Here is a 23,143-nt window from a genome sequence, read left to right as displayed (position 1 = left end):
TATGGCCATGAACATCACGGTGCTGACTCATACAAAGACTGCAGTCCACTAAGACACCCAAGTTATCTTCTCAGGAGCTATTTCCTTGTCTATACTTTGTAGTTGATTCACTAAATAATTCTATTCTTTTTTTTTTTCTAAAGCATTTGGGGTTAAGTGACTTGCTTAGAGTCACACAGCTAGGAAGCATTAAGTATCTGAGATCCCATTTGAACTCACATCCTCCTGACTTCAGGGCTGATGCCCTATCCACTGCACCACCTAGCTCCCCCTATTCTAATCCATTCCTCAACAAGAATTCCCTCTACAACATTCCTAACCCACACTATGATGATATCATAGAGCTTTGAAATATTTCAGAAAGTTCATTTCCTTATCAGATCTAGCCTCTCTTTTAGAATTCCAACACTGCTTTCCCTCCCAGCTTTATTTATGTCTTTGGCAAATTTGAGAATCATAACATTAAGCATTGATTAAATGTTGGACAGAATAGGGTCAAGGGCAGATCCCTGAAACCTCCCTCCAAGATGACATAGATCCATTATGAGTCTTTATGCCCATTTTAAAGATGAGTCTTTAAACACCTTGGCTTCCTGGAAGCTCATCAGCCTCCACAAGTTTTATGACCTACATCTTCGTACTATTTCAGCTGACAATTGGGACACCTTAGATCTTGCCTTAGATCTTTAACCGTCATCCTTATCTACGTCAATACTGTGATCATGAGCTTTGTTTCTCTGTTCAGAACCATAAGTCCTTCAAACTTTCCTTTGGCCTTGTTCCTCCTAAGCTTACTCTTTATGCATCAAAACCTGCAGTCCTTCTATCCCTCTCTATTTTGCAGTGACCCCCAGTTAACTAGTTCAGGTATTCATCATCCCTCCATTTCCTCGTCTTTGTCCTTCTGACTATCATTCACATGTCACAAATTCTAGATCACTTTCGCCACTTACATATTTTTTGTTTTACATTTCCATGCTGAAGGAAGTAATATAACCATGTCAACTGGGTCCACTATAAATTCATGTGATTGATGCATAGAAATCAGCTGACCCTCCATGGACTGATACCAAACCATTTATCATGCTCATCACCCTTCCCTGGACCACTTTATCTCACTTAAATTGTAGAGTCCAGATCTGGACATGGCATTCTAGATGTTATCTGTCTAAGACAGGGATCAGCAGGGCTAACTCTTGCTTCTAAAAATTGCATCCTGATTATAAATGCAGCTTTTGGTCTTTTTTCTTTTCTACCTGCCCAGTGTCTGGACACTGGAATGTTATAGCACCTGGAAATAGAGAATTGGAAAGGTTCTATCATTCCACTGTAGTTTCTGGAATAATTATTACTAATGGGGGAATAGTTGATGATGGGAGTGGTTTATTGAATGGACCAGTATCAGGGAGGACTAAAGTACAGATTCATGTGATCTAATCTCAGTTGGACAAAATTACTACACAGAAAGCCTTTTATTCCTCCTAGAGCGATTTTATCACATTCCTTATATGGCTGTTTCAACCTCTCTCATCTTTTCTCCTATATTCCATAATATGGTACCTTCATCTCATTTCTCAATAGAGAAAATCAAGAGCACATCCTCTTATATTCTCAGTTTTCACCTCCCTGCTTCTCTTTACCTCTAGAGATGGCTCCTCGCCTTGTCATTGTCAACCCCACTAATTGTGCCCTCCAATTCATTCTCTTAGATCTTCTCCAACAGCTTATTTCAGCAATCATTCCTTCTCTCTTTCCCAACTCTAATTTTTCCAAACCACTTACTCCAAACATGCTCATTCCTTTAAAAAAATGATTCCCCACCCCCAGACTTGATTGGCTTCCACAGTCAATATTTGACCTTTCTTTCATTGTCCTCAAGTGGCTTACTTTTAATTGAGGTGTGGAAGATAGATACATGTACACAAGGGAAATCTAATACAAGGTATATTTATAATTTACATCAAGGAAGTCTTCATTGAATGGGACTTTAAGGGAAGAGAAGACTTTTGAGAGATAGGATGAAGAGGTAGTACATTCCAGGCATGGGGAAGGGCTTGTATAAATGCATAGAGGGAGAGTGGAATATCAAGTTTAAGGACTAGGTGTAATCAGGGTTGATTGGAATGTAGTGCATGTAAAGGGGAAATAATGTGAAAAAAAGCTTTAAAGGTCTTTGAAGTAAGAGCCAGCCAGACTGCAGAAAGCTTCACAGACAGGGTTTGCATTACATCCTGGAGGCAATAGGGAGCCACAGAAGAAAAAAAAAATTAGAAGAATAATGTGGTCAGACTGGTTCCCTAGGAAGAATATTTTGGTAATATTATCAAAGATGAATTTGAGAAGGGAGAGGCTAGAAACAAAGAGGTTTAATTAGATTATTGTAATAATCCAGACAAGAGGTAATGAGGGCCCTGAACTAGGTGGGGTGATAGTGTTGGTAGAGAGAAAGGGGTGTATAGGAAAGTCTGATCAGAAATGGCAGAGCATAATCAAAGACAACTTTGGGAGAGGGGAGATCATAAGAAGAATGGCAGGACTCTGCAGAAATAAGGAAGTTTAGAGGAGCAGAGAGTTGGGGTTGGGGGGGGAGAGGTAGATCAAGAATGAGTTTGAGATACTGAGGGAACATCCAAAAGATCCAGTAAACATTTAATATGGGACTGGAATTCAAGATAGAGATTATGGTTGGCTATGCAATAGTCAGAAAGTCAACTAAAATTTATTTAGTTTATGTTCTAGGCACTGTGTGAGCACTAAAGATAAAAAGAAAGGAAAAACAAACAAACGGTCTTTACTCTCAAATAACTCGGATCCTAATAGGGGAGGCAATATGCAAACAACTATGTGTAAATAATGCAAACATTGGATAAATTGGAGATAATCCAAGATGGAAGGCACTAGCATTATGGGAGCACGGGGAAAGTCTTGCAGATAGCAGAAATTTTAGCTGGGTTTTGAAAAAAAGCTAGGGAAGTTAGAAATGAGGAAGGAGATTAGTCTAGGCTTGGGAGGAAAGCCAGTGAAAATGCTAAGAATTAAGAGAGGGAGGATGTTTCACTATAAATTTGGACGTCATCTGCATAGAGAATAAAGCATGGATCCACGGAAGATGAGATAAACAAGAGAGAAAAGAAAAGCTAGAGAGAAAAAATAAAATCCAGGACAGAGCTTAGGAAACATTTATGCTTAGGAGATGGGAAATTGAATGAGACATCTGAAAAGGAGACAAAAAGATAGATAGATAAGTAGCAGGAGAGTGCAGTACTGGGGAAACTGAGATTGGCAGTAAAGTTAATAATTATAGCTTGTTAAGATCTCTGAGTAATCACCATAGGGAGAAAACAGAACCACAACAACCACTCCAGTGTTTCATTAGCAACTGAATAACACAAATGGGTGTGATGGGGTTAAGGGGAAATTATAGAAAACATAGAATTTTTTTTTTAAAGAAGAGAAAAAAAGGAAAAGAGGAAAGAAGGTAGAATAAGGAAAAGGAAGATTCCAGAATGACACTTTCAAATAGGACAAGGAAATTGAAAAATAATAAATTGTGTAAAATGCAGAAATTGGAAACTTTGAAGCACCATATGCCTCCTAGTTATCACTAGTATCATCATTTATTTATTTTTGAGTGTTAAGTTTAAGATAAAAGTCATATTAATAAAATAAGGAAGATCGCATTTCCTTCAGGCAAAATTGAGTAACTTAACAAAGGATATTTTGAGGATAAATTTAACAATTAGAATATATATGGATTTATTTTCCTTTGAAGAGAAAAATTATGAAGTCATCTTTCCTAGTCTCAACTAGCAAATCATTGTGAAAGAGTCATAGTCTCTGAAAACCAATCGGGTTATATCTTTGTTCTCTAAACAGGGTACCCATGTGTATGACCGGTTTTCATGCGTACCCTTTGATGCCTGTAGGCAAAGGCTCATGTCCATGATCTCAGCAAATTGAGAAGATCATAAAATTGGTCTTTGACTCCTTAAATCCATCACTTCCCCCCTTACATATAAACAAAGTTGAAAAGGCAGAAGTTTTTAACTCCTTATTGATAATACTACACTAAAAATAATCGTCAATAAAGAAAAAATGATCCCAAAATCCAGGGACCAAAAATGATTTTTGGGAATATTGCTTGGGTTGTATTGCCTGATAAGCAGGGTACTTTTCTAGGGAATTATTCAGAAAAAGAAAGAGAACAAGTTACAGAAACAGTATCAGAAATCAAGATCTGTTTCTCTGATCCTATTTTCATAACCAGCTGTTTGCTTCCCAAATTCATTTTCTTTTTCTGAAACATTTCTCTTCACTTGATGACTGATAAAAACCCAACTCATGCCCCCAAAGTCTTTAATTTCATATCAGAAACTTCCTAATTCTCCAACTAGGTATGTATGTTTATGTGACCTTTAAATGATGCCTTGTACCACTTTTTTCTTCTTTTTCTTCTTCCTCTCCTTTTTGTACCATTTAATTCCTAAGCATTTTAAGTACCTACTATATGGCAGGCACTCATCCCCCAGTAAGTCTCTAAGCATTTCCAAAGTGCCTACTATGTGGCAGGCACTCATCCCCCAATAAGTCTCTGAGCATTTCCAAAGTGCCTACTATGTGGCAGGCACTCATCCCCCAATAAGTCTCTGAGCATTTCCAAAGTGCCTACTATGTGGCAGGCACTCATCCCCCAATAAGTCTCTGAGCATTTCCAAAGTGCCTACTATGTGGCAGGCACTCATCCCCCAATAAGTCTCTGAGCATTTCCAAAGTGCCTACTATGTGGCAGGCACTCATCCCCCAATAAGTCTCTGAGCATTTCCAAAGTGCCTACTATGTGGCAGGCACTCATCCCCCAATAAGTCTCTGAGCATTTCCAAAGTGCCTACTATGTGGCAGGCACTCATCCCCCAATAAGTCTCTGAGCATTTCCAAAGTGCCTACTATGTGGCAGGCACTCATCCCCCAATAAGTCTCTGAGCATTTCCAAAGTGCCTACTATGTGGCAGGCACTCATCCCCCAATAAGTCTCTGAGCATTTCCAAAGTGCCTACTATGTGGCAGGCACTCATCCCCCAATAAGTCTCTGAGCATTTCCAAAGTGCCTACTATGTGGCAGGCACTAAGTCCTCATTATCCCTAAGCATTTATGAAGCTCCTACTATGCGTCAGGCACTATGCCAACTTCTTCCCTCTCTGCAGACAACATGCCCTGGAAGAGGCCCTGCTGTTCTCAGGCCGCTTTGCAGATGCCCTCCCTGCGCTCATGGATTGGCTGTACCAGGCTGAGCCCCAGTTGGCAGAGGAGGGCCCTGTGGCAGGGGATCGTGACCTGGTCAACCGTCTCCTGGACCAGCACAAGGTCAGCCTTTCTAGTCTGATTGTATGACCTTGGTATAATATAAAGAAGGGCAGCTAGGTGGGCCTGGTGAGTTCAAATCCAGACTTGGACAATTAGCTGTGTTTTGCCGAGCTAGTCCCTTAACCCAGTTTGCCTCAGTTTCCTCATCTGTAAAATAAGCTTGAGGAGGAAATGACAAACCAAGAAAACCCCAAATGGAGTCATGAAGAGTCGGATATGACTGAACAACACAACTTAATGTAAAAAACACTAGATTCAAAGACGTGAGTCTGATTCTCTCCCTATTCAAGGAGGAAGATAATGTGCTGAGTTAGAGAGAGTATCATTATTTAATGATAACGGTGGATGGGCAAAACAAAATTACTCATTCCCAGAATCTACAGGCCCTTCAATTCCCCATTCTAGATAGCCCCAGTTTCCCCAGCTCAAAGGGGATTTTCTTGGGCCGAGAACCCTACGCCTCGGCCATCAGTTGCTTCTTAGCTCTAGAAAAGAATGGAATAAGCACTCCACCCAAACTCCCAACTCCTTCTGTGCCATTTGGGATTGGTCCCCCGAGATATTCTGCGTTGCACTCATTGGCTCATTCTCTAAGCTCAGCCAATCAGAAAATCCCTGATGCTGGGGGGGCGGGGTCTCAGGATGCTCTCTGCCGCGTTCCTGGGCAGTCACTGGCTCTACTTTCCAGCCTCCGGGTGATGAATCGGGCAGCTCCGCGTCTTAGCCGCCTTCCAAATTAGCATCATTTAGCCCAGTGAGCTTCCAGGCTCACCCTAAGATTCCTCCCACACGACAGACCTTTCTCCCCCCTCCCCCCTCCCCAGGTGTTCCAGAAGGAGCTGGGCCGAAGGGCGGGCTGTGTCCGCCTCCTGCGGCGCTCCATCCGGGAGCTGACCCAGGCCAGCAGCAGCGCCGACTCGCAGTGGCTACATCGACAGATGGAAGAACTGGGGCAGCGATGGGAGCTCGTGTGTCACCTCTCTCTGGCCCGCCAGGCGAGGCTTGAGGAAGCTTTGCGCCAGGTCGGGGCAGAACCCTGAGAGAGCGGGGGCTGGGAAGGGGACGTGGGCTTCCCGCTTCTTCTCTAGGACCCCCAGGGGACTTGGGTAACTGAATCATCTTGGGTTGGGGGGTAGGTGTGAGAATGTGAAGAGCCTGGACTTTAGGGTCCAGGAGCTGGAAAGAGAGAAGGGGCTGAGGGCTGGGAAGCCCGAGGGCCCGAGCGCTCCTAACATTCCCCTCACACCTACTCCTGATTCTCAGGCTGAGGAGTTCCACAAGTTGATTCAAGGTTTCCTAAAACATCTGTCTGAGGCTGAGAAAACTCTCAAACTGGGGCCTTTCCCAGAGGAGGAGGGAGCTGCTGAGGACTATCAGAAGCAGCTCCAGGTCAGACCCCAGCTTCAGCCCTTGTCCCCAGTCCAGAACCATCCCTTGCCACTGTTACTCATTCCCACTCATAGAGCTCCATCCTGGTCACCAGCTCTATCTTCCTCAACTCCCCGCATCTCCAGCCTAATCCTCCTGCCAATCCAAATGTCTCTCTCCATCCCAGCGCCATCGCTAGGCCCAGCTGCATGCTCTATTTCATCTTCAGCTCCTTCCTTAATTCATTTCTCCACTCATTCTCCACCACTCCCATCCCTAACACCTTGGCAAGAAGGGCCTTGAGGCCAACTGATGGGCTCTGGGCTGGCCTGCGATGGGCTTACAGGAGCTGTTGCAAAGTCTGCAGTGCCAGCAGCTGGAGCTGGACTGCATCACATCCCTGGGAGAAGAGATTCTGAGCAGCTGCCACCCCGATGGTATCATCCCAATCCGCTCCTGCCTCAGCAACATCACCAACCGCTTCCATGAAGTGAGTGGTCCATGGCCCAAATCCTCCCAGCTCCTCCCTCATCTTTCAACCTACAGAACTCAAAACTGTATCATGAACTCTCACACTGACCCTTGAAGCTCACATCTCTCTACCCTTCAGTCTTAAACTCAGAACCCTAAAAACCTTACAGCTCTCCTCTGCCCTCATTTTGGTCTTGTTACATTTGTCCCATATTGATGGGCCATGCAAGAGGTATACAGTCATAGACAGTAATGGAGTAGAGCCCAACCCTCAATAAGTTCTATATTATGAACCCTCTCCACTCACTTCCTTACCCTGAATCCATCAGATTCATCGCCAAATGCCTCGACTTAAGTACATTCCCCATAGTCCCTCACCTGACCCCTTGGTCAGATACTGCATGGACTAGAGACTCTCTGAGGTCCCTTCCAACTCAGAGAGTCTGTGATTCTTTAATTCCCTAATATTTCCCCCATCTTTTTCTCTAAAGGAAAAAAAAATGACAAAATACAAGCAGGATTTCCATTTCCATTCCCCTTTCCCAGTTGCAAGTATAGAATAGGGGAGGTGGAGCTAGACAACACTTTGTATGAAAAAAGACCTGGTAGTTTTTTTGGTGGACGGGTAGCTCATGAGTCAAGTTTGCCAAACCCCCTGAGTACACAAAGCTAGTTCTCTTAGGACAAGCCTTTTCGCTTCCAGTCCTATGAGGGAAAACCTAAGATGGGCTCTTAACATTTTGTTTGAATCCTGGACCTCTGGCAATCATCCTGTGAAGTTAGAATTATGGCTTTAAGTGCATAAAACAAAATACATGGTATTACCAAAAAAACCCACTTATATCAAAATAATTATCCAATTTTTTAAAAAGTAATTTTGGAGGATATTCTTTTAGAGAGGATCCTCATATGTAGAGTTCTCCCTACTTTGGAGAGACCCAGGGTGATACCTTTCTCCCCAGGTTGACTTGAAGGCCAGCACCTTCTGATGCTTGCTCACCCCCGGCTTAGCCCACTTCAGAGCTTAACTGATGCTCCTGCCCACTACACCATAGTCCCTTAGCCCTCTCATTGTTGACCCTGATCCCTCCCATTGCCCTTGAGTGCAGGTATTGGGCTGGGCACAGCAACAAGGCCAGCGGGTGGCTGACCAGCTTGCCACCATGGCGGCTGAACGGGAGGAGCTGGCCCGCCTGCTGGACTGGATCGCCTCAGCTGAAGAGGCATTAAGCCTTCGAGACCAGGAACCCCTGCCTGAGGACATCCAGATGCTGGCAGATCTATCAGCTCAGCACATGGTGAGGATCCTGTCAGGGACTCAGCTCTGGGTCCTGGAATAGCCTCCCTTTTCCCCAATAGGCTTCTGTGGGATGTGTCCCAGAGACTGAAGCTTCCTCCATCCCCACCTGGATCATCCCTCTCCAGAAGGGGATGATTTATGACTTCTCCTGGGTCCTCTCCCACATGTATACAGGAATTCACTGACGAATTGAGTAGAAAGCAGCAAGAGGTGGAGACTGCCATGAAAAGTTGCAAAAGAAGGCTGGAGCCATCACCCCAGACACCTCCGCAGCCCCCACCAAGTAAGGATCATCCCCTTGCTGACTCCCTGGGTTACCTCTCATACCACTGAGGCACCAACAGCCTGAAGTCCAACACTCCCTGACTTGCCCACAGCTAAGGCCCTCTCCAATTCAGGGCTCCCATGGACAGAGCCTACAGGATAGCTAGGAAGCAGATCCCCAGGGAACCTTCTTATACCATTTTTATCTCCTCCTCTGTGTCAGCAAAAGCAAGCTGAGAATTCACTCCATCCCCTTTCCGTGGGGTTCCTCTATCTCTCCTCTTCACCTCTCCCCAGGAAAGAGAGGAATAGGGAAGCCCCCACCAGTTCCCCTGGTGCCACTTCTGGAGCTGCAGCCTCAAAGTCTCCTGGGTGCCCAGCTTCTTCAGCGCTGGCAGCAGCTGTGGCTCAGGGCCCTGGACCGACAGTACCGTCTGCAGGCTGCTACACAGCACCTGGAGGAGGTGAGAGAGCTCACGGAGCCTCAGGATGTATGTGGGGAAGGGAGAGGTGGAGGATGGGAGAAGATAATTACTATGGTACCCAGCTAGCCCCAACCAGAACTTGAATCTTTAGGCTTTTCTCTACCTTTTGTTTTGTTTTGTTTTGGTTTTTTGTTTACTAATTTTAGTCTTGTCTCAGTTCAGCTAATGGGATCTGTTCTTGTCTAGACTTTTCCATCAAGTTCATGGCCATCCTGAACACAACTTCTTTTCTTTCCTTAGGTATATTGCTAGAGGGAGGTTGGGTTTCTGAAAGGTCTTTAGTGGTTAGTAAAAGTCTTTGTTTAGTAGGCAACAAAGTGCACCTACAGCACTCTCAGAACAAGAATCATCTGGTCCCAGGCCCTAGAAATCCTTTTTTGATCTGGTAGTTCTCTGACTGTGTTTCTGTTGCTTTCTTCAACTATTGGGCGGAGGAGACCTTCTTTTGCTGGTCTTCCCATGGGCCTGAATCTTTATCCACACTCTTCTCATTTTTCTCTTTGGAGGTCAGAGCTCCTCTCAGTTCCTCCCTCTGACTTCAGGAACCAGTGCTCCCTCCCACCAATTAGCCTGGCTCCCCTGATGTCAGGAGAGAGGTGCATTTGCCAGAACACCCAGCCTTGTACCTGGGAAATGCTCACACAAGGGCCCCTCCCAGGCTTACACACCACATGTGGAACAGCAGACCCGTGTACTTCCCCACCCACAGTCTGCCTTCCATCTCCTTAGCCTCAGGGACACTGAGGCAACTCTGCTGCCAGACCAGGTGGGATATTCTACCCCTCCCGGAACCTGTTTCTCTGGCTCTTCTCTGGGTATCAGCTCTCAGCAGGGCCTTGCTGGCGTCTCCCTACCATCTGCACCCCTGGTCCAGGGCCCTAGGAGTTCTCCCCAAAGCTTCACCTGTTTTGCACTAACTCTAAAGTGCAGAGACCTCTTTTACCCCCATGGAGACTTGTGGCTCCAGGTCCACTTCTCTTTATGTGTCTCTCTCTTTCCCCCTCCCTCCTTCTCTCTTGCTGTCTCACTGTTTCTCTGTCTGTCTGTCTCTCTTCTCCCTCTCTTGCTGTCTCATTGTCTCACTGTATCTGTCTGTCTCTCTCTTTCTACCTCCTTCCCTCTCTCTGTCTGTCTGTCTTGCTGTTTCTCCTCTCTCTCTCTCTCTCTCTCTCTCTCTCTCTCTCTCTCTCTCTCTCTCTCTCTCCCTCTCTCTCTCCCTCTCCCTCCCTCCCTCCCTCCCTCCTTCTCTCTCCCTCCCTGCCTTCCTCTCTCTCTCCCTTTCTCTCTTCCCCCTCCCTTTCTCCCTCTCTCTCCCTCTCTGTCTCTTTGTGTGTTTCTGTCTCTCTCTGTCTCTCTCTGTGTGTCTCTGTTTCTCTGTCTCTAGCTATTTCTCTCTGTCTTTTTCTCCTACATTTACCAGCCAGTTAAAGGGGGTCCACGTCAGTCATTTTCTCCTCCTTCCACCTCTTATCCTAACCTCTATCAAGGACCAAAATCTCCCATTAGCCATGAAACCTTCCCATCTGACACTGTTTGAAGTAGATTCCCAATGATGCGGGTTGTGGTCCCTTTAAGATTCCTTTCTTATTCCCAACCCCTCATAGTTGGAGAAGCTAGGACCTTTGATTCACAAATCCTGGTCAAAAGCACCTTTTTGAATTCCAATGGAGATATACGGGCTCTCTCAAGCCCCTATCAGATCTGAGTCAACTTGGGTTGTCCCAGCCCCCCTTCTAATGATCTGTTCAGGTTTCTAAACCCCCACCTAGCAAATTCTAGCCTTCGATGAAACCCAGCAAGGAACCAACCTGGGACTCCACCCATAGGCCCCTTTAGTCAAATCTCTCCTTATAAAAGAGCCAAGCTGGAATCATCTCTTTGCAGAGGGTCGAAACATGCTAGCACCATGTTTTTCATCATAGACTCTCTGTCCACGGAACCTCTGGTGTTCTTCTCTCTGTACCTAACACCTTTTACTAACCAGACTTTAACCTTACTTCCAAACCCTATAATAAATCTCTTTTATCAATCTAGGTTTTCAGGCCTGTAAATTCCTTTACAGGGGACTCTCTTGCTGCCATTAAACCTCATTTAACTCTGTATCCTTGTGCCGAATCAAAAGGGGTTACAGGGGAGCTTCATTTGACTTCCTGTACCCCAAACCTGCCACTAGACCTCAATTAAACCTAATTTCATTCAGGTACCCCTTATCTAGATCTCATCACCAACTTGGAAGCACAACATCTATTTGAGCTTTTCTCTGTTTGAATTCCATCTCTAGCTTTCACCTCATTGGCAGAGCAGAAGTAATCCAGAGACTTTGGGCTTAAGAAATCATCAATACTTCCTTTTTTCTGTTCTCTTTTCTTCTTCAAGATCCTCTCTGAATGTCTTTGCCTACAACCAGCTGCCAAAGTGCCTCTTGTGTGGCTGGGTCAGTTTGAGGAGCTAGGTCTTGCATCCTTGGCTCCTAATTTGTGTATCTCCCAACCTCACTCTATTCTGTTTTCTCTACTCCTCTGCTCTATTTCTTGGAGTGGATCTCTCTTGTTTAGAGTTGAAATAACAATAACAACAACGACTCTAAGGTTTGCAATGTACTTTACATATATTATTTAGTTTGATACATACACAAAAATCCTTGGTTGGTTTTATTATTGTCTCTATTTTACAAATTATTAAATAATTTTATAAAATTAAAATAAATTAAATAATTTACTTAAATAATTACATATTTCCATATTAATCATAGTTATGAAAGAAAAAACAGACCAAAAGAGAAAAAAATGAAAAAAAGTGAGTGAAAAAAGTATGCTTTGATCTGCAGAGTCCATCAGTTCTCTATCTTTGTGTGGATAGCATTTTCCATCATCCTTTGTAATTGTCCTGGATCACAATGTTACTGAGAAGAGCTGAATCATTCATAGTTGATCTTTACACAATGTTACTGTTACTGTATACGTTTTCCTGGTTCTGCCCATCTCACTTTGCATCATGAACTCAGATCTTTTTGTCTCCAAGTTCATCTCTCTATTCATTCTTGACTCCTAGCTAACTCTCCCTCAGAGGCAGAGCATCATCCCCTCCTACCCCCAACTCTGTTTTGGGGGTTGAGGATTATAAGAATCCAGAATTTTAAGAATTAGAAGAGTCTCAGAGAGTTTCTACTCTAATATGTATTTACTGGAAATCACCTCCTCAGCATTTTCAAGAAATAATTATCTAAGCTCTGTTTGAAGACCTCTAGTAATTGGGAACTCACTCTCTATCTTCTTCTGAGAGGGAAAAGTTCCAATTTGTATCGTGCTGATCTGAATGCTTCCAAGAGATTCCAGTTCTTTGGCCCTAAGGCTTCCCTTTCATGACTGTCTAAGTCTCTTTTGATGACTAAGATCTAGCTCAAAGCACTGAACTACTTTTCTCCCTGAGACTCCTGGCTCCTCAGACTCAGCCACCTGTCATCCTTAATTCCCTTTCCCCTCCTTCCACTGACCCTTCCACCATATTTGGGCCTCATTGCAATTGACATTCAATCTCTCTTTCTTTTTCCTTTCTCCCTTTGTTCCTTCTAGGCCATAAGAATATTTTTCTAGAGTTTCTCTACCTTGGAAAGTAGAATATAAGGATTCAAAAATTATATCATGGGAAGATCATTGGACATGAAGATTAAGGAAAAAAAAAACTCCCCACTCTCAGACTGGGAAGAACTTAAACTTCCTAAGTGATGGTTCCAATCTAGAATCCTCCAGACTCAGCTTATTTATCATGGGAACTTGTCTCTCAGCAGGGAGCTTGTCTCAGTGTGTCTCAAAGTTCTCCCAAAGACACCCTTCTCCTTGTGTCCTGAGGGGACATGTTGCTGCCCCAAACAGTTGCTCTCCACCTGAGGACAGAGCTTTGGGAGCTTAAGCCCCTAAACCTGCTGATTTCCAGATTGCTGGGCTTCAAGCCGAGGTGGGACCTGCTGCTTCCTTCCATTGAGAATGACACTTTGGGGAAATCTTTCTCATTCTCAATCAGTGGGCCTCTCTCCCAGCCAAAACTTCTCTTAGACTCTTGGATCCTAGTACCATTTATCTCACTGTCACTTATTGTTCTGGTTGAACATCCTCATGGCACACTGAGGCTCACTTCTGTCATTATCCTGGGCAAACCTCCCCCAGTATCTTGGCTCTGAAGTTTGCTTAGCTCATGCCAGTCAGTTAAATCAGCTGGTTTTTTAAGGAAAAAACAACTCAATCCCCCATAAGCAACTTTTTTCACAGTTCCCTTGGCCTACTCATCTATCCCACTGAACTTCCTTGATTTTGGTGCCCATGACTATCTGATTTCCTGCCACTCACCATTCTGGCCAATCTCACCCTCAATCTCAAGCCCTATGGCTTCCATTATTTCCCTATTCATCACTATTCATTAATCTGGCCAAATTTATGGGACATTTTATACTCTCTAAACCATCCTGTTTACCATTACACATGCATCCCTGTAGACACTGGCTAACACATTATTACCAGCCTTGGGTCTCCTGGAGCATTCTGGCTAATCCAGCTCTGGCTCACTCATGGATGGCTTATTTTCATCATCTCTTATGGTCATTGTCTTTTCTCTCTCTATTGGCCACTTCTGTAAGGGAGCTGTCTGTCCACTAGGTTGGGATGAACATGATAATCCTTACTCTTTCCTCTCTCTTTGGAAACCCCTTTTTTCTCCTTCCCTTATCCTTCTATAGATGGGCTTTCTTACCTCTTCCCTAGTTTTCCAACTTAAGATTCTTCCTGAATTTTGTAGATTCTTCTAAGATCACCTTGAACTCTAGAACCTCTTTGGCACAGTGGATATATGACCAGCCTTGAGAGCCAAGGGTTTTATCAGAGATTCCTTACTGTCAAAACTTGACTGAGAAGTGATCCGAGTACTCCAGAAAGGGGGGTGAAATGCTGAATTGGAGAGATGGGAACCAGGACAGCCGGTATAGATAGAAAGGAGGAGGGAGGCAGTCTAAGGCAGAGCAATGTGTGAAGAAGAGAGAAAGGGATGCATGGAAATGAGTGGAAGCTGTCAGTTTCAAAGTACAGGACCTTCAATTCCCAGGAAATGTTAGTGTTATACATAATCACAGGGGATGGCCCTGACCAATGCTTGCTGGGACTTGGAGTTCTAATCATGGCATGAAATGCTGGAACATGGGATTTGAGAGCATTGGTGTAGATTTTTCATGCTGAATATATTCATGTTTTGGCAACTCAGGGACTTGGGTCTGGATATTGTGGGGGATGGGGTGGATGGGGAGCATGGAGAAGATCACCATCCCATTGTTTAGAGAGTTACACTGATGGCTCCCTCCCTTTTCCTAGCAAGCAGCTTTTGCACACTTTGATTTTGGTGGATGGCGGAAACGATATTTGCAGTGGATCAGCCATAGGAAGTCTCGCCTTCTGGATGTGTTCCGTGCCATTGACCGTGACCAGGATGGACGAATCACCCACCAAGAGTTCATTGACAGTGTCCTTGCCTCCAGTGAGCAGAACCTTCAGGGAGTGGGAGTTGGAGGTGTGGGTGTGATGGGCATGGCCAAGGCAGAAGGAGGATGGTAGGAAGATGTAGGAGAGAGAAAGACCAGGCAACTTTGTTATATCTTCTTACTTGCCTTAATAAGTCAAGAGTAAGCCTTTACTAGAATTTCTCCCCACCCCTGACCTTGCTCAACTATGGGACCCAACCACCAAGTGACTATTCATCCTCTGCTTGAAGATTTCTAGTGAGGAGGGAGCTCAGTGTTTCCAAAGGCAGCCCATCCTGCTTTGAAATAGCTCTAATTCTTTTTTTGCTTTAAAAAAAACTTTAATGTTAATTTCCTCTGTAATTATAAATATTTTTATAGCTTAAGAAGACATTTAAAGCTATAGAGGAAATGAGGGAAAATATTTTCTTCTTTTTTTATAAAGTTTTTTATTTTATTTTTATTTTTATTTTCAAAACAAATGCATGGATAATTTGACAACATTGACCCTTGCATAGCCTTATGTTTCAGATTCTCTCCTCCTTCCCCCCACCCCCTCCCCTAGATGGCAAGCAATTTAATTTATGTCAAACATGTTAAAATATATGAATAGCTCTAATTCTTAAGAAATTGTTCTTGACATTAGATCTAAATGTGCTTTTTCCTTTCCCATTACCCCACCCATTGCTGCCGAGTTTTTCCCTCTAGGGCCAAGCTAATTTCTCCACCTTTGCATCCTTCTCCGCTCCCTGCCCCTACAGCTTCTCTTGAGCAGACCAACTATCCCTAGTTTATGTAACTGATCCTTACATGGCATGATCTCCTGGCCAGAGTGGCCTTTGCTATCCTAACTCCCCTCCTTTGAATACTTTCCAGTTTTTCAATGTTCTTCTTGTGCCACTTACTAGCTATGTCTCTTAACCTCTTTGAGAATCTCTTTCATCATCTATAAAATGATGGGATTGGATTATCTGACTTCTGAGGGCCCTTCCATTCTATATACTATAGTATAGTCCAGATCTCTAGTCGTGTGAACACAGCATCCCACATGTAGGCTTAAAAATCCAGCAGGACTATTATCTCCTTAGTCCTGGATGCTCTACCTTTCTTGATGCTGCCCAAGAACCCATTATCATTTTAGACTTCTTATCACCTTGTTGACTTATATTGAGTTACAATCCACTAAATCCCTAGATCTATTTTCAAACCCTTATCTAGCCATCCCTTTCTCATTTTATATTTTGAAGTTGATTTTTTAAATCTAAGTGTGATCCTTTACATTTATCTTTATTATGTTTTAGCTTACAAAATTTGGCCAAAAATAGTGTCAAGTTCTTTTTGAATTCTGATTCTATTATATTTGGGAATCCTCTTAGCTTTGAGTTATCTGAAAACTTAAATACTTGTTATTTTTATCTCTATATGAATCATTGATTAAGATATCAGTGATCACAGGGCTAAGCACAGGTCCCTGAGACACTAGGAGAGACGTCCTTTCCAGATGATATCAAAGCAATCATGACTTCTCTTTGGAATTGCCATTCTACCAGTTCTGAATCCTAAAATTTAATTGTAATATCTAGTCCATCTCTCTCTCTTTTCCATGAGAATCATAGGAGAGACTTTGTCAAAGGCTTTGCAAAAGTCTAGATAAATCTGTAGCATTCCCCTGATCTTCAAGTCTACTAATTCTCTCCAAGTCTGACATAACTTGTTCTTGATGAAGTCATACTAGCTCTTTGTAATCAACTTTAACTACCTCTTCATGACACATTCCAGAATTTTGCCAGAAATCGCAGGTATGCTCTTTGCTCTTTAGTTTTCAGACTTGGTTTTCTTCCCTTTTTTGGAGATATTTGCCTTCCTTCAACTCTATGACATTCCTTCCATTCTATAATCTATCAAAGAAACATTGACAGAGTAATCAGGTTTGCCATTTCTGTTAGAGCCCTAACACATAGTTTATCTGACTACAGTGACTTGAAATCACTAGGGTCAGCCAGGATGTATGTGGACAGGCAGCCCAAGATGATACATGGATACAGGGGAGCAGTTACAGGCTCGCATTTTGGTCTGGCTGAGAATCTGGGGTCAAAATGTGGCTCTGGCTCAGTGGGATAGTCAGCAATGCCCTGAGGCAGTGGACAACACAGGCAGATTGAATTACCTATCCCCTTAAAACAGCCCAATGCTGCTGAAGGGCATCATGGTACTGCTCCAGTCAGGACAGGAATTCAGGGGATAAACCCCAGTCCATATCCATCATTTTTGCCACCATGTCCACATACAGTCTCTAAAGCTTAGCTCAACTCTCTGCCTGCTAAAAGGTAGTGTGCACTGTGAATTTCCCATTATCATCATCAACATTGTGGCCTTCAGCTTCCATTATAGCACCATCTGTGCTGTTTCAGAGTTCTTATCTCCATAATTGCCAGGCCCTCTGCTTCCGGAGAATGATGCAGTACCAGCCACCAAGTGCCTCTTCTCTACCATGCCTGTGGTCCAGCAGAGGCTATCACCCCTTCCTCAAACTTGTCCAGTTTCTCCTCCATTCTCTCCATCTAGACTCTCCAGGGTACCCTGTAGTTTCCTGATCTCCTCTGAGGGGCAGGGTGAGTTCTCCACCTTGCTCTTTTTTATAACCCTGCTGGTCTTTCCCAGCTCTAATACTCTGAGGTTTTGGGATTCCAGGCTTCCAAGGTCCCTCCTATCCCTTCCCAAGGTGGCTTGATGCCTTACATTAATTACATTGCACCATAGCAGCAGAACAAAAAGAATATCCCCATCAGTTAAAGGTGTCACCTTGCAGTCCCAATGAATGGCAGAAATGTTCTAATCTAAGGGCACTGGCTCCTCTTATTTTCAGTACTTATGGAAGGTCTCCAAGGGGAAAATCTCCAAGGAGCAAGGCTCAGGCAGGCTGCAGTGGCCATCCTGTGACCTTGGCAGGTCCTAGCTTAGGAAAGCATCCTCTGACACCCAAGACTCAAGAAGAATCTGGGCACCTCTGAAGCTCTTGGCTAGAGTCTGCTTCCCTCAGCAGCCACAACAGGCTCCAGCACCAAAACAGGGTTCAGCAGAACCTTCCCAAGACCGAGCAATGGAAAAGGCACAAGAGAGGCAACCCCCAAGCACCTACTTTCCTCAGAGGCTGGCTGAAATAAAAGAATTTGTGCATGACCATCCAGCCATCTAGTCATAGCCTCTTCCCTTTTGCAACTGCTGGCAAGGCAGGAGTAGTCAAGAAACCCTGACCTGAATCTGCTTATCTTCCCATGTGTTCCTTCATTCTCTCACCTGGGGGTTCATCTCTCATCTCAGTCACTTGCTAAGAGTGCTGCTTCCCTTGTTTAATGTCTTTAATCTTTAGGGTCATAAATTCTAAGTCTCTCCATCATAGGTTTAGAACAGGAACATCTCGGAGGCCAAATACTCCAATCCTTTATTTTTCCAGATGAAGAAATTGAAGCAAACAAGTCAGGTAACTTGCTCAGCTAGCAAACACCTAAAGTGGGATTTGCACTCAGTCAGATCTTCTATCTCCAATCTAGGATCACTTAGGGGTTTGTTCTCACATGGTACCATAAAGTCTTAGTAACTGCTAGGCTCTCAATCCCTTCACAAACCATTTATTTGACTTTTGTTCTTTTACCAGTTTCCTAACTGGGAGACAACTCGGATTCTCAAATGATCAACAGAGCTAAGATGATGGGCAAACTCTGAACCCAGAGACTTCAACCTCTTTCCTTGTTATTCCTAGAGGACTTATTCCTCAATCACTGTTTTCTCCAAGACTCTTCTAGAATCAAATGCTTATAAGGTTCTCAAACTACAGCCCATGGGCCATATGCGACCCTCTAAGGACGTTTATGTGGCCCACCAGGTTATGGCAAATGGGCTGAGGGGCGGAGACAGAGTGTGAGCTTTTGTTTTTACTATACTTGAAAAGATACTTGACTCTTCAAAAATAATTCTGAAATTTCCCACCCACTGTGAGAAAAGGGTGGGTCTTTTCTTTTGATTGCCATACAATACAGGATCCTCTAGCCCACATGGCCCCAAGCCACCTCCTCCCTCTGACTCAGAGTTTCCTAGCCTTCAATGTTCAAAATGCCTGGTTTTCCCTGGTGAGTGTCTCCATGTTGGTTGCCTGGTAGTGTCACAACTCATTACCAAATCCTGGAACCACAGAGTTACAGAGTAAGGAGGGACCTCTGAGGTCACTTAAGCCACTCCCTACCCAAACAGCAATCCTATCCATGGCATTCCCAATGAGTGGTCTCCTGGTCTAAGCTCAAAGACCTTCGGGGTGGAAATTCACTCATTCTCTCCTTCATTCAACTTTGTGACAGTTTTCATTGGAGACATTTCCCCCCCACACCAAGAACAAAAAAAATTTGCCTCTCTCCGATATTAGCTTTGCCTTCCTGGGCCAAATCTAATCTCTCTTCTGGTGGTATCCCTTCTAATACTGAAAACAATGATCATGTCTCCTCTAAGTCTTCTCTTCTTCAAAATAAACATCCTTGATTCTTATGAGTATTTTCCAGTTTAGCCACAACCTTCCTGAAATGTGGTGACCAGAACTAAAAACAGAAGTTTAGCGATGGTCTGACCAGTCCAATGATCAGCAATATAAATAGTACTACAGTATTTATTATTATTACTATATTATTATCATAATTATTAATTAGCTGTCAAATAGATCCTTAAGTTTAGCAAAGCATTCATCTCATTTGACCTTCACAAGTAGATACTATTATCACTCTTATTTTACAGAAGAAGGAAACTGAGGCTGGAAGAAGTACCTTACCTAGGGTCACATATTTTAAGCAGGATTAGAATTCAGATCTTCCTGACTATATCTATTATACCACTCTCCAGTGCCTTTCAAAGCAATTTAAGATTTCATTGGCTTTTTAAGTTTCTATATTACTCTATTCACTCTTAGGAAGTTTTCAGTCCCCTAAAACCTTTAGATGTTGTTGTTATTTTTATTATTATAATTTGACAAATACCTTCAGGTAGTTTTTTGTTGTTGTTTTTTTTAACAAGAATTTTTATCTGTACCCATCTCCCCTACCTTGGACTTAGGAAATTAGCTGATATTATTTATTTGTTTTAACCTTAAGTTTAGACCTAGCAAGCTTCATCTTAGTAGACTCAACCCATGGCTGTAGCCCATCAAGATCTCTTTGAATCCAAGCCTGTCATCCTATATGTTAACCATCCTTCTAAGTTTCACATGATCTGCAAATGTGACAAGCACATTCTCGTTTTGTTGACATTTGCAGCTTCAAGGATAGTTCATCGGAAAAAATGTTGAATAGCAGAGAGCTATGAAGAGATTACTTGGGCATTTCTTTCCACTCCCCCTTTTCCATGAATCCAACCATTTTAACAGTTCTAAATCCCTTCAGGCATACTTGAAGGCAGCTGGTGGCTCAGTGGTGAATGTTGGGTCTGGAATCAGGATAACCTGAGTTCAAATGTAGCCTCAGATACTTCCTAGCTGTGTGCCCTGCACAAGGCACTTTAACCCTATAACATCTGTAAAAGTGAACTGGAGAAAGAAATGGCAAACCACTCCTGTCTTTGCCAAGAAAACCCCAACGGGGTCACAAAGAGTTAGAATTGAAGGGCAACAACAGACACACTGCATCTATCCCACATAATCTTCATCTTTTCCATAAGGCTGTGACGGGACACTTTGTCAGGTAATAATAGTGGCTAGCATTTTTGTAGTGCTTTAAGGTTTATAGAGTGCTTCACAAATATTCTCATTTTACCTTTATAGTTTGAGAGGTAGGTACTATCGATATCCTCATTGTACAAATGAGGAAACTGAGGCAGAGAGGTTAAATGACTTGTTCGGAGTTACATTATTCACAATTGTCTGGGGCTGAATTTGAACTCAGCTCTTCCTCACTCCAGGTCCAGTAATCTTATCTACCATCCCACCTAACTGCCTACATTGACCTGAGCGGCAATAAAGGAAAGAGCCCAGTCCAGTATCATGTTTCCTCAAACCCAGAATGGCTCTTAGTCTTGGATATTTCCAGAAAGAATTCTTTTTTTGTTTTGTTTTGTTTTGGAGCCAGTTGGGATTAAGTGATTTGTCCAGAGTCACAGAGATAATTCTATAAGACATTCTAGAATATCCCCCAAAATCTCAGCAGAGCTTGCCAAGTCTTTAGTTTGCAGGATCTCTCTGCTTCTGTTTTTAGAAAAATTGGGATTGACATTTGACCATCTCCAGGCCTGCAGCACCTCTCCCATTTACCTCATTTGTCAAAGATGATTGAAGGGGGCTTGGCAGTCACACCCACTGGTTCTTTCAGTAAGGGAGGGTGTGGTTCTTCTGGGTCTGCTAATTTAAACTCACTGAGGGTAGAGAGATTCCTCTCTTAACATCACTTTGGTTATCTCAGGTTTCAGTTTCCTGTTAACCATTTTTTCCCAACCCTTCTTAGTACAAAAACCATGGGATCATGTGGATTATAAGATTAATCATAAGTTATATAATTAATTCTATAAGCATATAATGATCTGATGATTTTTGTACTAGGAAAGGTAAAACAAAATCATTTTTCTTATTGGGGGAAGAAGATGCCATGCTTTGTTTTGTTTTGTTTTTCCCCTTGTTATCTGTTACTGTTCTCCCACTGTTTTAGCACCATCCCCTTGCCCCACAAGCATCAGTCTTATCCCTTCTTTGATTTTTTTCTCTTGCCCCCATTTGCACTAGACCTGTGATTACAATTGGTAAAGGGAAGTTGTGGGTCACTCTTGTGGCTCAGCCTCTGAAACCTCAGCTTCCAATCTTAGAGAGTTGCCTGGGGGGAACTGAGAATTGAAATGAGTTGTCCATGGTCACATAGTCAGGCTATGTAAGAAGTGGAACTTTGTCCCATCTCACTGTTCTCCTCCCCCCCCCCCCAATAACTTAGTGCTGGCATTCAGTACAAGCCTTAACTCATTAGGAGCTCTAGGGCATCTGACAGTGTTCTGTCAGGATTATACCACTCTTTTTAATTCATCTTTCATTACCTAACTTAGTTTCGACATGCCTTTAAAAAATCTAAATTGCTTGGTCACTCCCCTGTGTAAACACATATGTCTCTGCAGGCAGCTGCCCCTTTTCTTCCTAATCTGAATCATTCTGTCTTTAGAATTTCATTCTTGAGGTTTTCCTGTCCTTGTATTGACCCCTCTCCTCCGGTATAATTTTATATTTTGAGGAACTACTTCTTCTGTCTCTGAACTCTTAAGATCTGCTTTTTAATATTAAGGATAACCACATGATTCCTGGCTTTCTTCTAAGTCTCTGACATGATTTCTCAAATGGAATGGTCACTTTGACCCCTAACATCAGCTTGGGGGATTGGGGGTATCAAATTCGGAGCCATAGTATAGTTGTCCTGGCTCTTTAGTGGGAGAGCATGTCCCTCATTTCTGCTCTTTCGGTCCCTCCTGCCCATCCCAGGCTTCCCCACTAGTTTGCTGGAGCTGAATGCTGTGGCCAGTATCTTTGACACCAATGGAGACGGAGTTATTGACTATGGGGAATTCGTCAGTGCACTGCACCCTAGTCGAGACCCTCGTGGACGGGGTCCTGATGCAGAACACATCCAGGATGAGGTACTGGGTGAATATGGCCTGGAGCTGATGCGATGGTAGGGAGCTGAGGTGACAGGGTTGGAGGGACGGATAAGGAAGTGTTCTGGGGATCAGGCGTTCAGGATCATGGAGGAGACATACCTGAGGGAACTCTGAGAGGTGGGGGAGCATGAGAAAGGAGGGGGAATTGGAAGGCAGAGGAATTCAGTAGAAAGAGCACTGCTCTGAATAGAAGTCCTCTGGGTTCAAATACTGCCTTTAATGCTCACTACCTGGGCGATATTTGGTAAGGTGATTTACCTCCATTTCCTCATTTGTAAATTGAATTAGATGGCCTCTGAGTTCTCTTCCAACTTCAGGAAGGGGTTAAGCTGGAGGCTGCTTTTTGGAAGAATAAAGCCCGAGGGTCCAGGTCATTCCACCAGATCATTCCTCTCTCTGGTTCAGGTAAGGCGGCAAGTGTCTCAGTGTCAATGTGCCCGGCGCTTCCAGGTGGAACAGATCAGTGCCAACCGCTACCGAGTGAGTGCTCCATTATCCCCACACAGGACCAAGCCCTCAGCTCCAACACCCACAACCATGACTGTTTCTCTTTCTGATCCACACCTGGCCTTCTCTATAGCACTACCCTTGCCTCTCTCTTTCCCTGTATCTGCTGGGGCCTTCTCTGCTCCTGCCCCTTTGCCTTCCTCTCATTAACCATCTCAGTGACCTTCCTTCCACCCTCTCCCCAATGCGGGACTGTTTTGTCTCGGCCTGGGATGACATCATCT

The 23,143-nt window shown here is 43.7% G+C and overlaps 1 protein-coding gene across 1 annotated transcript in view; it reads left to right on the top strand.

Moving 5' to 3' along the window:
- The window catches only part of LOC141547098 (microtubule-actin cross-linking factor 1, isoforms 6/7-like), a 45,365-nt gene that overhangs the window by 6,862 nt on the left and 15,360 nt on the right, over positions 1-23,143 (top strand). Inside the window, exons 8-17 of the mRNA XM_074275504.1 lie at positions 5,203-5,362; positions 6,187-6,384; positions 6,626-6,751; positions 7,077-7,220; positions 8,311-8,499; positions 8,676-8,784; positions 9,063-9,229; positions 14,605-14,767; positions 22,237-22,391; positions 22,818-22,892. Coding sequence (XP_074131605.1) covers positions 5,203-5,362; positions 6,187-6,384; positions 6,626-6,751; positions 7,077-7,220; positions 8,311-8,499; positions 8,676-8,784; positions 9,063-9,229; positions 14,605-14,767; positions 22,237-22,391; positions 22,818-22,892 — 1,486 coding nt within the window. The remainder of the gene's footprint in view (positions 1-5,202; positions 5,363-6,186; positions 6,385-6,625; positions 6,752-7,076; positions 7,221-8,310; positions 8,500-8,675; positions 8,785-9,062; positions 9,230-14,604; positions 14,768-22,236; positions 22,392-22,817; positions 22,893-23,143) is intronic.

The sequence above is a fragment of the Sminthopsis crassicaudata genome, chromosome 1, assembly GCF_048593235.1.
Source record: "Sminthopsis crassicaudata isolate SCR6 chromosome 1, ASM4859323v1, whole genome shotgun sequence".
NCBI classification, from domain to species: domain Eukaryota; kingdom Metazoa; phylum Chordata; class Mammalia; order Dasyuromorphia; family Dasyuridae; genus Sminthopsis; species Sminthopsis crassicaudata.
The sequence above is the reverse complement of the archived record's forward strand: the minus strand, read 5'-3'. Positions and strand labels throughout refer to the sequence as shown.